Source organism: Calypte anna, chromosome 1, assembly GCF_003957555.1.
Source record: "Calypte anna isolate BGI_N300 chromosome 1, bCalAnn1_v1.p, whole genome shotgun sequence".
NCBI lineage: Eukaryota > Metazoa > Chordata > Aves > Apodiformes > Trochilidae > Calypte > Calypte anna.
The window spans coordinates 167,124,295-167,137,710 of record NC_044244.1 but is presented as its reverse complement, the minus strand read 5'-3'; the positions used below and the strand labels follow the sequence as shown (position 1 = coordinate 167,137,710).

The 13,416-nt window shown below is 39.0% G+C and overlaps 1 protein-coding gene across 1 annotated transcript in view; it reads left to right on the top strand.

Moving 5' to 3' along the window:
• VWA8 (von Willebrand factor A domain containing 8) overlaps window positions 1-13,416 on the top strand; it is a 177,130-nt gene that overhangs the window by 155,298 nt on the left and 8,416 nt on the right. Inside the window, exons 40-42 of the mRNA XM_030469238.1 lie at window positions 2,505-2,613; window positions 5,741-5,866; window positions 7,641-7,799. Coding sequence (XP_030325098.1) covers window positions 2,505-2,613; window positions 5,741-5,866; window positions 7,641-7,799 — 394 coding nt within the window. The remainder of the gene's footprint in view (window positions 1-2,504; window positions 2,614-5,740; window positions 5,867-7,640; window positions 7,800-13,416) is intronic.

Here is a 13,416-nt window from a genome sequence, read left to right as displayed (position 1 = left end):
ACAGAAATTTAAATTTGAAGTAATCACTTTTTGTTTTCAGAGGGAAGGCAGAGCTTGGTTTGGGGTTTTTTTTTCCTGATGTTCTTTTGGGGGGGGTGGTCAGTGGGACAACTGTTTTTCAAGCTTTCTGCATCCCCATTCCTCTAAATTGCTTACCAATTGCTTGATAATTGAAATAGTCAATATATACTATCTTGGATCCTGTACATCTTTGTGTGCAAATGCATGTATATGCACCTGGCATGCTTTGATGAGTTTCTGCCTACCTGTACAGTGGTTTGCAAAGTTTATACTGTGAGAAATTCCTGGATGCTGCAACGTGGTGAGGAAACAGTGCAGCTGTGTCCTGTAAAATCTGAGTATTTGCATGGGACGTAACAGTGCTTGTCCTGTGAAAATAAAGTGAGCTGGCATGTGCCAGCTGTAAATGTAGCCTGTTCTGAAGCCACATTTGATTTGCTTTATTATTCTGTATCTCCTGGATAGTTTTGGAAACTAACAGGTAAATGCTAAGAACAGAGAGGTTGAAGGTCTTGGGCTGAAGGAAAAAAAAGGGCGACTGCAAAATTTACTGCTTTCTTTATACATAATTATCTGGAAGGGAGAATTTTAATATGAAGCTATTATTTTCCTGGCTAGATAATACTGCTAGCAGAAAACATTTTAAATTGCCCTGGTTCAATACAATGACGTTTGCAACTGCTCTTGAATAGATGCAATATTTTTCATGGTATTTTTCTGAACTAGTTCTTGCCTTAGATTGATGTAAAGTCTTATCTAAGTAAAACTGCATGTGAGGCTTATTTTGTTTGAAACAAAATGTTTTCTTCACTGATATCTAGGTGCTGAAGTCTGTTTGCAGGATCCTTGAAATAAAGTGTATAGCACCAAGTTACCTTTTTTTTCCTCTAGTGAGTAATAGTTGGCTATAATGGCTATGTCCATACATTCAAAATAAAAAACAGATAGACATGCTAAAGGCAACCAATTTATGATGTTTTATTTCAATATTATCATTAAAAGGCTAGTTTAGATACCAGTTTTGATCTGGACATCATTGTCTCTCTTCTTTCGTTCTTGTGGATAGAATATCTTCCAGGGAAGTGACTTGTATTTAAAAACTTACCAATAGAAGTACAACTGGCCTATACATGCATTTATAATTCCATTTAAAAGGCATATCCATTTAAAAGTCTGTAGTGAGACAGGACCAGGTGCCCTGAGTTATTGATGAGTGGGTGTGGGTTCACCTGTGTCTGGCCTCCCTCCTGAGCATGTGCAGGAGCAGGGGGCCAATAAGAGAGCAGCTGACACCCACAGAGGGGGCTCTCACTCTTCAGTGAGGATGGAGAAGCCCACAGCTCAAGGAGCCCCAGGAGCAGGCAAGAAGGGGTAGATCCCGAGGCCTCAGGAACAGCCCTAGGACATCGTCCAGGAATGGGCTAAACCCCGAGGCCTCAGGATCAGCCCTAGGAGCAAGAAGGGCTCCTTCCCGCTACAAAAGTCAGTAGTTTCAAATAAATATGAGTGAGATTTATGCTGCTATGAAGAGCTTTTGTTTGAAATAAGCTCTGCACAGATGGGCTGATACTTTTTAGCTCAGGACTGAACCCAGCCACGTGCTGTCTGGTAGGGTGGGCAATACACCATTGGTGTCTCTCTACGTGATGCTGGGTCATGAAAAATATCTAATGGTGCACACTTCCAGCATACCCACCTATCCCCCAGCTCTTTCTTCACCATTAGACCTCTGTAATTAAATTCCAATTGTGATTTTCACCAGTTTAAGACTATCTGCATAGCTAAAAAGTTGAGAAAATTTATACTGAACTTTATGTGGTACATATTAACTTATAGGAAAAGCAAATATCTTTTTTTACCATGCAGAAGTTGCTGTCCCTGGAAAGAAACCTCTGGACAGAATAATGTTCAGTGACATGACTCGTTTTTTTGTGAGGGAGCCCATTATTGTTGATGTTCATCTAAAACTTCTTTGTTTCAAGGTTTCATCATTTTATGAAGCACAAAGATAGGTATTTGAGACAGAGTTACTAGTTGCAGGTCTTCAAGTACAGATTTTATAGTGTGTTTTTACTTAACCTTTGTGTTAAACTGTGGATCATGATGTGTTTAAAATACTTCAATGATGAAATAATGAATAGACACAATCCCTTTTTGTATAGATAGCAACACCTGAGCCAACAGCACCTTCAGAATTTGATCACAGCTTTCAGAACATCTGATTTACTTCCCAAACACTAAAGCAGATTAAGAGAGAAGCAAAGGATTAGTAAGTTTAATAAGTTTTAATGCCATCTCTGTAGGCAGGGATGATCACCTGCCTTTTCAAAAATACACAGAAGTGGCTGCCATTGCTTTGATTTGTCTCTTCTTTCAGGTTATTACAGACTTTGCCTGTTATCAAGTAAGCTTGTAGTTTACATATGCAAATGATGATATGTTTCTTTCCTAAACTATTCTTAACTCCCTATTCTCTGCTTTAGGCTGAAAGAGATTCAGATGAGTGAATATGATGCAACAACTTATGAAAGGTTCTCTGGAGCAGTCCGACGTCAGGTCCAGTCACTCCGTGTCATCTTAGACAATCTGCAGGTAATCTTAGATTCACTGATACAGCAACATGGTCACCTCTCTACATTAGGCCCCAAATACTGTCCTGCTGATGTCCTGTTAGCACCTGATGACCAAACCTTTAAGGACTAAAAGCAGATTCAGGTTATAATTACAGTTAGGAAAAACAGTATCATATTTCTCTTATAAAGGCAGCTTTCAAGTGGATCACACTGATTACTTTTGCAGGAGCACAGTTTTGTGAAAGAAAATACTATACATTATTAAAAGAATATTTGGCAGTGTATAGATCACAGCTTTTGTCTTTACCTCCTGTCCAAAAGACCTTTTCTGCTTAGAAGTCCAAATGCTGTAGGTGTGAGGAGAAATTCACTCCAGGCCATAGCTTTACTGATAGGCTGCTGAAAACATGTTTTTTTCCTCAGGTTTGTTTTTAACTCTTGCTAATAAAAATAGGTGTAGCCCAAATTTAAGTGGAATCTGTAAAAAAACACCACTATCCTTTCTTCTAGTAATTTGTCCTGCAGTTGTTTCAGATTTCACTGTAACTGGTGCTCATATACAGGGTAAATAAAAGAAGGAGGGCAAATCTGCTAATCTTTAGTGCAAATTAAAGATAAAATAATTTTACTCCTTATAAGACATCTCTGATTAAAAATACTTCTGTTGAAGGCTACCAACCACTGGTGCATGCATAACTTAGTCTGTTAGTCACTGTGCTGTGTCTCATACACAGCTTTTTCTGTGGGATTTACAGACACCATATTTACATTTTGCTTTTTTCTTTTTTTTTTTTTTTTTTTTTCTGTGAACGTGGTTTTGGTGTCTTTCAGTGTAAAGAATTACTGCAGTGGTGTGTACTGTGATCAGCCCCATTACCATGCTCCTTAGTTATGATATCTAGCACATTTTCTGATTTCAGAAGCAACACAATGAATATGTATGCAATATTTTTTCATCAAAATGGTCACAGTATATTGCAATAGTAACTGGCTATACAACCCATTATGTCCTTTCTAATAAAATATCAAAACAAGGTATATATGTTGTAGTACTATTTTTTTCTTAAAACTGTAAATGCTTTTAAATGTACATTTCTTTTAAGCTCATGAAAATGACATAGTGAAAATTCTTTGAAGCTTTTCTGTTATAGGTATGCATTGTATAACACATGCACTTACAGTGATTTGTTTCAGCTTTTATAAAAGGAAATAAATTCTTTTCAGTTCCCCCTGGAAGAGACAGATGCCAGGTAGCCTAAATAATTTTAGCATTATGTCTGGAACTAGATGATATTTATCTAGATGGCCTTCCAACCCAAGCCATTTTATGAGTCCACAATTTTTGAAAGAGTCAGCATTCCTTCCTACTTTAGGAGAGAATCTGAACTCTGTATTCTTTCAATAAAATTTCAGCTCAAATTCTGCCTCTTGTCTAAGCTTCAAAAGGTATTAAACAACTTTTAAGTATGCCCATAGTTAAAAGCAATTTAATCCTCACACTTGTTCTTTGAACAGCAAACAGACACAAAGCTAAAGCATTGCCAATGACACAGTAGTGAAACTTGTTGAGAATTTGCTCAGTAAAGCCACAGCTTTATAATTTTTCCATTCTTTGTCCATCCTGCCTGCTGAAAGGAAGGAAATGACAAACATTTCACAAAACAGCAGCCCTGAGGAAGCATTAAGGATCTACCTCTGATGCAGTACTTACAGTGGCTGAAATGACTAAGAACAAAGTCATCCCATCTGCATCATCCGTGAAGGTGCAGATTCATTTTAGACAAATTCTGCTCCCTCAGCAACCTCTTGTCCCCAGGAGCCTTTTTTTTTTTCTCATGGTTAGTTGGAGTGTCATTGGAATCTGCCGTGGGTTCTCCTACTGTGTTTTTCACAGCAGCAGAACTTCCACAGTGTGACATTTTGGTGGAACATGTAGAGATCACTTGGAATTTGCAGGTGTCTTTTTGTGGTGTTACACAACTCTTTGGACAACAAAGGAACTGATGATCCTATGTAAGAAGGGACTTCAAATTTACATCTCCAAGAATATTTAGTGATAGTAGAAAATACCAGTTGGTACCTAACTCAGGGATGCCAAAGTGGGTTAAAGCTAGGCTGACTGTAATGCCAGGAAAATGTGTCTAGGAGCACAACTGACTGAATTCACTTTTTCACTTTCCTCTTCTGTGATTTAATAGAAAGCTGAAGTTTCTATATACTGGCAGGGGTTTTTTCTCAGGAAGCATCTATAAAGCTTTTGACACTACCTAACTAAAAAAGCTGTGTTTGTCACAGCTATGTAAATCCTATACTGTAAAATTCATTCATCAAAATATCTTTCTTGTGGCTTTGTATTTCCATAAGTAAGTATTGTATTAGTCTTGAGTAACTGTAGGCAATAGGCAGTAGTCCAGAACTCCTTCTTCCATATACACCAAGAAGAAAAACTCATAAACTTTGACCAAAGCAAAATCAAAGATTCTCTGAGCCTTAAGAAGCCATCATCTGACTTCTCAAAAAGTACAAAATCATAAAGATTCATCCCCTCGAATCCCAGCCTTGCAATTTACTGGGGATTTGTAATGCATGTAGGTAACCAATGTTCTTTTCAAGAAAATAAAGAAACATTCAGTGGACTGTCTCTTGAGTATCATAATTTTCAAGGTTTTTTGCTTTTCTTAAAGACAAGTATAGTTTATTCTTAATACTACTTTAAAATAAACCACTTACCACTTGCCTCACATAAATACTGCTTAGTTCTATCTTTAAGTCACCCAGTGTTTTTTTCTTGTGCTGTTTGGATGGAGAACACATAACAAATGGAAAATCCTCTGACTGTGATTCTGAACAAACTACAGAGATTTCTGGCAGAGTTGCAAGCAAAAGTGTTAACATTTCCACTATCCCATGTTAAATCCCATGGATGAAATGACTTAAGACAAAATTACAGAGGGAACATGTTCTTTGTCAGTGTTAATTTCTCTTTCAGAGGAAAAGGGCAGAAGACCTGTGAAAATTTGTTCAATTTCTTTGATTTATGCCAAAACGATTGCATCATTACAAAGAAAACCCAGTACGTGTTCAGTATGTCTTAAATTGCATAAAATCACATCACTGAGTGAATGAAGGTTTCTTTTCTTTTGTAGGCCAAGGGTAAGGAAAGACAATGGCTGAGACACCAAGCTGTTGGAGAGTTAGATGATGCCAAAATCATTGATGGGCTGACTGGAGAAAAAGCCATATATAAGCGACGGGGAGAACATGAGCCACAAGTAAGAATCCAACAAGTAGCAGGGCAACGTGAGGAAGAGCTTAACTGATTTTCTGATTTAATAGTGGCTGTACTACATCTGTGTTTGGAGTTTGAGTAAGTTATATAGATGAGAAACTCAGAAGAATCATCTTTGGCTTGGGAAGTCCCTGGTACAGTGGCTACCACAGGATGGAAAATTTGCTTTACCTCTTCTTGTGGAGTAGGTCACCCTCAGCAAGAGGATGCTCATCTAGGCAGTGCTTTGTTTTGATCCAGTTTTTATGTTCTTATTTTATATTTTAATGAGCTGGTGGTGACTAGCAGAAAACATTTGGCTTGGTTTTAAGGAAAAGGAAAATGTTTTCTCACTGATTTAATTTTTGTTAATAAATACCCAGATAGTCTAAGGAGTTAAAAATCAGAGGGTTTTGTACATGTTCTGTCCTTATTCTAGGACATAAAAAGAATTTCAGCTTCCACAGATATTTGGATAAAAATCATAGTGGGAAAAAAGTGTGAGGAAAAGCCATTAAGATACAATAAAGTTGTTTGGCCTTTGGCAGAATTCAGCTGTTCCTTAGAAGACATTATGGTTAGGTCTGTGTGACTCAGCAGCAGAGAAACCACTTGAATCAGTCAAAAAAAACTGGCCAAAATTGGTGGGGCTAGTCCATAATATTTAACAGTAATAGTTAATAACAGAGTGCTATTTTTAAATGCACTAAAAAAATATTTTTTTAATTAGCTGAGTACAGGATCATTTTGCACATGAGCTACTCTCATCAGTGAATCCCTGCTTTTTTTTTTTTTATGCCACTTGGTCCTGATATCTGTTGTTTTGAACACGTTATGGAACTTGGCACAGCCTGTGTGAGAGATCAGCAAGGGAAAAGTTATTAGATCTTAATTTCTCATTTTTTTAAATTATTTTTAATCAATGTATCAGTTTAAAGACTGTAAAAATAGTTCAGTTAGGGGGGGGAAAAGGCAGCTTTAAGTTTTTAATTAAAAAAACCAAAATAAATGTAACATTTAATGGTCCCTCTCTTCCCCTTTCTTTTTGGGAGGACAGGAATGACACAGTCTATTGAAAGAATAATTAAAAGAATAAAGCACATGAATATTTTAACCCTTTATAGGTAAAAGAACCATTCTAAGTTGTTTGTTTTTAATTTGACTGAGTTTTTTTGACAGTTCATCTTTAATAGATAGCCTTGTACTCGAATTCATACTCGTCTCATTGCACACTAATAGAACACCTCCCTTGAATGTACTGTGCCAGGAACTGTTAAAAAGGTGGGGATTGTTTTCAGGAAAAAATAATGGCTTTAGCATCAGAATGAAGAAGAAACCAGTAGTTAAACAGAACAAAATTTTAAACATTTTTGGAATGTTATTGACCTCAGCAGACAAGTTTTTACAGTCTTATACAAGTCTCTGTTAGTACTGTAAGCCAAGGAAAAGCATTTCCATTATGAGCCTTGGCAGAAAGAATAAATTTGAGAGTCTTTTTTGCTGAAATAGAATGCTAAGAATCAAAACTGAGACAGAAAAAGTGTTTTCCAGAGATCCATACTTGGAATTTTTTGAGGTATTTTTATTGAAGGTGGGGGAAAAGAACGAATGAAGGTGTCTGTCAAGTAACTGATTTGAAACAGAAACTTCTGTTATTTTATTTATTTTTAAATCAACGGTGTTTGCTGGATACAAGTTTCTTACTTCACCAGCTCCACTGGGTTCTCTTTCTGAAGTGTTTTTTGTGGGTTTTATTTTCTGCTGTGTTTCCCTGTCAGCCTGGGAGCCCCCAGGAGAAGCCTAAACGCTTGCGGCTGGTGGTGGATGTCTCAGGCAGCATGTACCGCTTCAACGGGGTGGATGGGCGGCTGGAACGCTCCATGGAGGCTGTCTGCATGGTCATGGAAGCTTTTGAGAATTATGAGCACAAATTCAAGGTAATTACAGCCTGTGGTTATTGCACAGACTGTGTGGAGCAGTGGAAAAAAATGGCTCAGCAGTCAGGCGAGCCAGAGGACGTTATTCATTCCCGTGAGGAAGTAAAGACATTAATCTGTTTCTAGCAACCTGAAAAATAGGACTAGTGAATGGGTAACATCACACACTTCAGCAGGAAAGAATTCAGTTCAGCGAAATTTGCTGCCTTTTCTGTATAAACCTGTTTGTTTCTTTGAGCAGAAACTCTTAAGCCTACAGAACACAAGTATATATGAGCTTCAGGATGTGCAAAGTTGCCCTGTCTGTCCGTCTACCCAGAGCACAGACAGTAGGACTTTGTCACCAGAAAAGTCCAACCTTCTTTGTCCCTCACTTGTCTTCTTTCAGTTACCTGAAAGCAGGAAAACTTCTTGTACAAAAAAAAAATAAAATTCTTGTCCTATATTTCTTGTACTATAAGATACGAGACACAATAGGAGGTTCCAAGTGTTATTTAATGATAGCCTCCAAAGGAAATCTTTATAAAATGTATTTGTTGTCTTAGCAAGCCGTAACAAGGTCTAGGTATGTCCCTTTAACCTCAAAAAAAGCCAGGAATGTTCCTGACATGTAGAAATAGACTAAAAAAAAAAAAAACAAAAAAAAAACGTGGTCATTTGTTAGAGTGAAGAAGTGAAGGAAGGTCACTAGTGAGCTGTGTTGAATTGTGTGCCAGAGCCCATGTTGTTCTTATATACTCACAGAATCAGAATAGAATTGTAGAATGGTTTGGGTTGGAAGGGACCTTAAAGACCCATCTAGTTCCAAACCCCCTGCATGCTCAGGGACACCTCCCACCAGACCAGGTTGCTCAAAGCCCCATCCAACCTGGCCTTGAACACTTCCAGGGAGGAGGCAGCCACAGCTTCCTTGGGCAACCTGTGCCAGTGTCTCACCACCCTCACAGGAAATCATTTTTTCCTAATGCCTAACTTAAATCTCTCCTCTTCAAGTTTTAAACCATTTCCCCTTGTCCTCTTGCTACACACCCATGTAAAAAGTCCCACCCCAGCTTTCCTGTAGGCTCCCTTCAGATACTGAAAGGTTGCTATAAGGTCACCTCAGAGCCTCCTCCAGGCAGAACAACCCCAACTTCCTCAGCCTGTCTTCACAGGGGAGGTGCTTCAGCCCTCTGATCATTTTTGTGGCACTATTCTGAACACATTCAAGGAGCTTTATGTCCTTCCTGTGTTAGGAACTCCAGAACTGGACACAGAACTCCAGGTGGGGTCTCACAAAAGCAAAGGGGGAGAATCACCTCCTTTGACCAGCTGTCTGTGCTTCTTTTGATGCGGCCCAGGACCCGGTTGGCTTTCTGGGCTGCAAGCACACATTGATGGCTCATGTTAAGCTTCTAGTCCACCACAACCCCAAGTTCTTCTCCTCAGGGCTGTCTGAAATCCTTTCTCTTCCCAACCTGTATTAATGCATGGGATTGCCCTGACCCAGGTGTAGAGCCTTGCACTTGGCCTTGTTGAACTTCATGCAGGTTGCACGAGTTCACTTCTCAAGCCTGTCCAGGTCCCTCTGGATGCCATCCCTTCCCTCCAGTGTGTTGACTTCACCACACAGTTTGGTATCATCAGCAAACTTGCTGAGGGTTCATTCAATTCAATTCAAATTAATTTCAAAGTTCATTCCACTGTCCATGTCACCAACAAAGATTTTAAAAGGAGATGGATAAATGAGGTGTCAAAAGTTGCTATTTGCATGATCCTGTATTGAAGAATGAAAAGGGGGAATCCAGCTGCAAGAAGGAGAAGGTCGTGGCCCTAAATGGTGACTGGGAAATAGAATGACAGTCGGTGTTCAGTTATTAAATGTAAAGTGCTACAGATGGAAGAAAGAAATTCTGATTTAAAATACACAATTTGGAAGTCTCATCTAGCTGTTAGTGCTCATTCTCAACAAAGAAATCTTGTAATTATATAACATGGCTCTTCGAACACTCAGTGCTACCAGCTTTCAAAAAAGCTAATTGAATGTTAGAAACTGAGAATAAAGCAGAAAGCCTCAGAAGCCGTGTCTGTGTGGACATCCATAGTGCATTCACATCAGAGTAATATGTGAGATTATGGTCCCTCATCTCAAAAAAGTTCTTGTAGAGCCAAAAATGAATAGAGGGTGACAAAGATTGCAAAGTGTCCTCATATGAGAAATGGCTAAGTAGGCAAGAACTGCTCAGTTTTGAGGAGATAAAAATCAAGGAAGTGATAAAATATTGAGTAAAATTGAAAAAGTGACCAGGGGGCAGGTGTTCATTTTGTTCTATTGCAGACAGTGGGGCCCAGTAACAGCCCCTTGTTTCAAGGCTGACCAGATCCAGTGTGAACTCTGTAATCTTCCAAGCTGCTTTTGCCCAAGAAAAGAAAAGTATTTTTCTTTTCCACATCTCTCTGTTCTGCCTCATTGGCATTAGATTCACTCAGACCATAGTGTCTACAAGGCTGGACCAGGGATGACTAGGACAGCAAGTCAGGTGTGTTCTTATATTTCACTGGCCACTGAAGTCATCCCCCAAAAATAGCACAAATAGGAGTGTTGATTAACTAGTCATGTTCAAACCATATTCCTAACATGATCCACTGAGTAGGCTGAAGTTATCTCCTTTCAACCCACATTACACAGTCCTCTCATATCAGAAATCTCCTGTGTATGTGCTGATGGCCTCCTTGAGTCATTCCTTTCATAAAAATAAGTAGCAGTGCTGAAATCTCTATCTTGAAAATACAGTGAGGTGTGGGGGTTTTTGTATGCTGTTTTTGTATCCTGGTATAGCAGTTGCTACACCTGCATGAATGTGATCAATAACCAGAGCTCATGCCAGTTCTTGCATTTCTAATGAGTGCAATTAGGTCTTTGGAGAGTAACAGATTCTTTTAAAATATCAGTAACTCCATTCTGTAAAAAACTAACACTTTGCGAGATTTTTTTCAGATTTTTTCTGCTAATTTTTTTCAGGACAAGGCTGAAATTTGAGTATGTCTGCAAAGAAAGCCATGAATTTCTCACTTCTAAATGAGGAACCATTTGCAGAAAGATAAAGAAATATGTAACTGTTGTGTTCAGGGAAAAATTTGCTGCTTATCACTTTTCCCTACCTATTCTTTATTCTCTTCTTTCCTTGTTTTAAAAAAGTAGACTTTTTTTTGCCTTCAGATATGCCCACTGCTATCTGTTCCTGTTGTAGCCCCATCTACAAGGGTTACAGCAATGTATGCTACAAAGTTGAGGGGTTTCTTGTACAATATGTGTTTAACTGGAGAAACATCAGAGTTGCTGAGCAAAGCATTCAAAGGGGATTTACACAGTGTAAACTTGGGAAACCAATTCTTGGCGTTTGCTCAAGATCACTTTTCTGCTGGTGCTTGGTTTAGTTCTCTGCTAAATAAGGTTGTGAATCAAACACTTGGGCTTTTCCTTAGGTGTTTTATCTGAGCAGCTGCACTTTCCCCTTGGTATCACTGATGATGTAGATTTGCCTTTACAGCACAGGATGAAGGTAGAGAGTAGTGTATCCCTGTCTTCTAAAGGAAGATAGGTGTGTGATTGTTCCAAGCAGGTAACAAAATAATCCTTCTTAAAAAGTCAAACAAGTGCCAGGAGATATTTGTTAGCTTTTAGTGCTTGCATAAGGCACCCTGCCTGCTTACATTTCCCATCAGGGCAGGCAGTGAATCATTCCTTGTCAAGGGGGATATTGGAGTTTTCATCCCACAGTTGAGAAATCCATTTAAATTAACAGACATGTTTCAGAGCCCTCCCTCCAGTGTCATCTCATCCATGCTTCCTCTGAAGTGCTTCATTAAAGAAAAGAGTGGGAGTGACTGAAGTAATAGAAGCCACATTCTCAGTCTTATCCTAACGGGGGTTAAATATGGTCCTACAAATGCCCCTTGACCCTTTTGAATGTGTGGATGCATCACTTAAACATTTAAGTTAGAAGAAGCAAGTTGTTTTGCAAGGTTTGTGTTCTTACGATCTTTTGTACATCTTGTTTTAGGTGCCAATTATTTGAAACTGTACAGAAGGGCAGTTTGTTCTTTTTTTTATCTGAAGTAATATTATGTCTGTCCTGCAACCCATATGGTTTTTATATCATTCCTAATTTCCATCATTAGCACAGAAGATGGCAGATTTAGGAGGCGTTTCCAGTAAATTATCCAACAGGAGTTTTATGAAGCCTTTAAAATATTGCAGGGGGCTCAACAAACAACATGTTATGTAACTGGTAGGAAAAGCCCAAATTGTTATTGATCACTGTATTAAAGAGGTATTGCAGACTTTATGTGCCCAGCATTTCCCACTTGTAGAATTTACTATGGAGGCAGCACTGCCAATTCAGGGGAAAAAAGAAATGTTGCACAGGCTTGGCAGAGTAGTTTCTTTTAAATAATAAACAAAAGGTTTGAAATAAATTCGGGGAAAATATAATGTTCAGTGTTTTCCAAAGAAGACATGAATTTATAAAGCTCTAACCCTCTGGCAGAAGCATGTCTAATTCACACTGCCTTTTACATTCAGCATGCATCTTTCAGCTGTTTCAATGCCTGCAGAAATTAAACCTTTTGGCATGGCAGCTGCAGAAGACAAAGTCTTCCATTTTACCCATTTTAAGCAGTAGCAACCATGAATTCAGAGCAAAATGTGACAGTGGAACAGGGGTTGTTTTAACCTGCAAGGAAAGAAACCAACAAAATTATGCTGTTTTGAGAGATGTGTATGCTCACAGCTCTGAACAGAGCAGTTCTTGTCTCAGTGTACCAGAGGCTATTGAAAAACAGGCTGCTGTCTACCACAATAATAAATTAATTCAATTAAGCCTGCACTGTAGCAAACATGTATTTTGCTGCTGAACTTGTCCTAGGAGTCTATGCTTGCAATCTGTTTTCTAAAGCAAAACAAAAGTCAGTTCCTGGTAAGATCGTGTCACAGCTCTTCTCTCACTTGTAACTCCATCCCTTTAAATTCTCCTGGGGAATTTATGAGAAAAATTAACAGATCCTTACTTCTTAGAGACCTTTTTTCTGTCCTTGACTTTATAACTACTGTGGAGGAAGGAAACTGGTGTTGACAAAGCACTCATGTGCCTGCATGTGTTGGGGTTACTGGTTGGCCAGGACTGTGGAGCTGTCTGCACCTTTTCTTTAAAATGGGCACACCAAGATAACCTCAAATCACAAAAAGTTCATTCTACTAGAACACAAATCAGGAGGCAATAGTTTATGAAAGAACACCTGGGTGAGAGATTCAAATCCTCCTTCTTTGCCCTTGCAGAGTAAGCTCCACTTTTGCATCTGTCCCAGATTCTGTAGTTTCACAAATTGCTATGGAACCCATACATTCTCTGGGGGCAAAACTCTTCCTTTTGTCCCCTCTGAAGCTTGGCTGTGAGCCTGCCATCCCTCTCTTCCAAGGAGGATCTCCCAGGCTGCAGCCCTATGTTGACTTAAGTCAATCCAAGTCAGTGCTGCTACATTCCCTTCCCCTCCTTTGCTGGGGCACAAGTCCAACCTCACTCTTTGGGTAGCTAAGCTGCCCAAAAGCAACCTCACACTCATTAGGTTTTGGCTACTC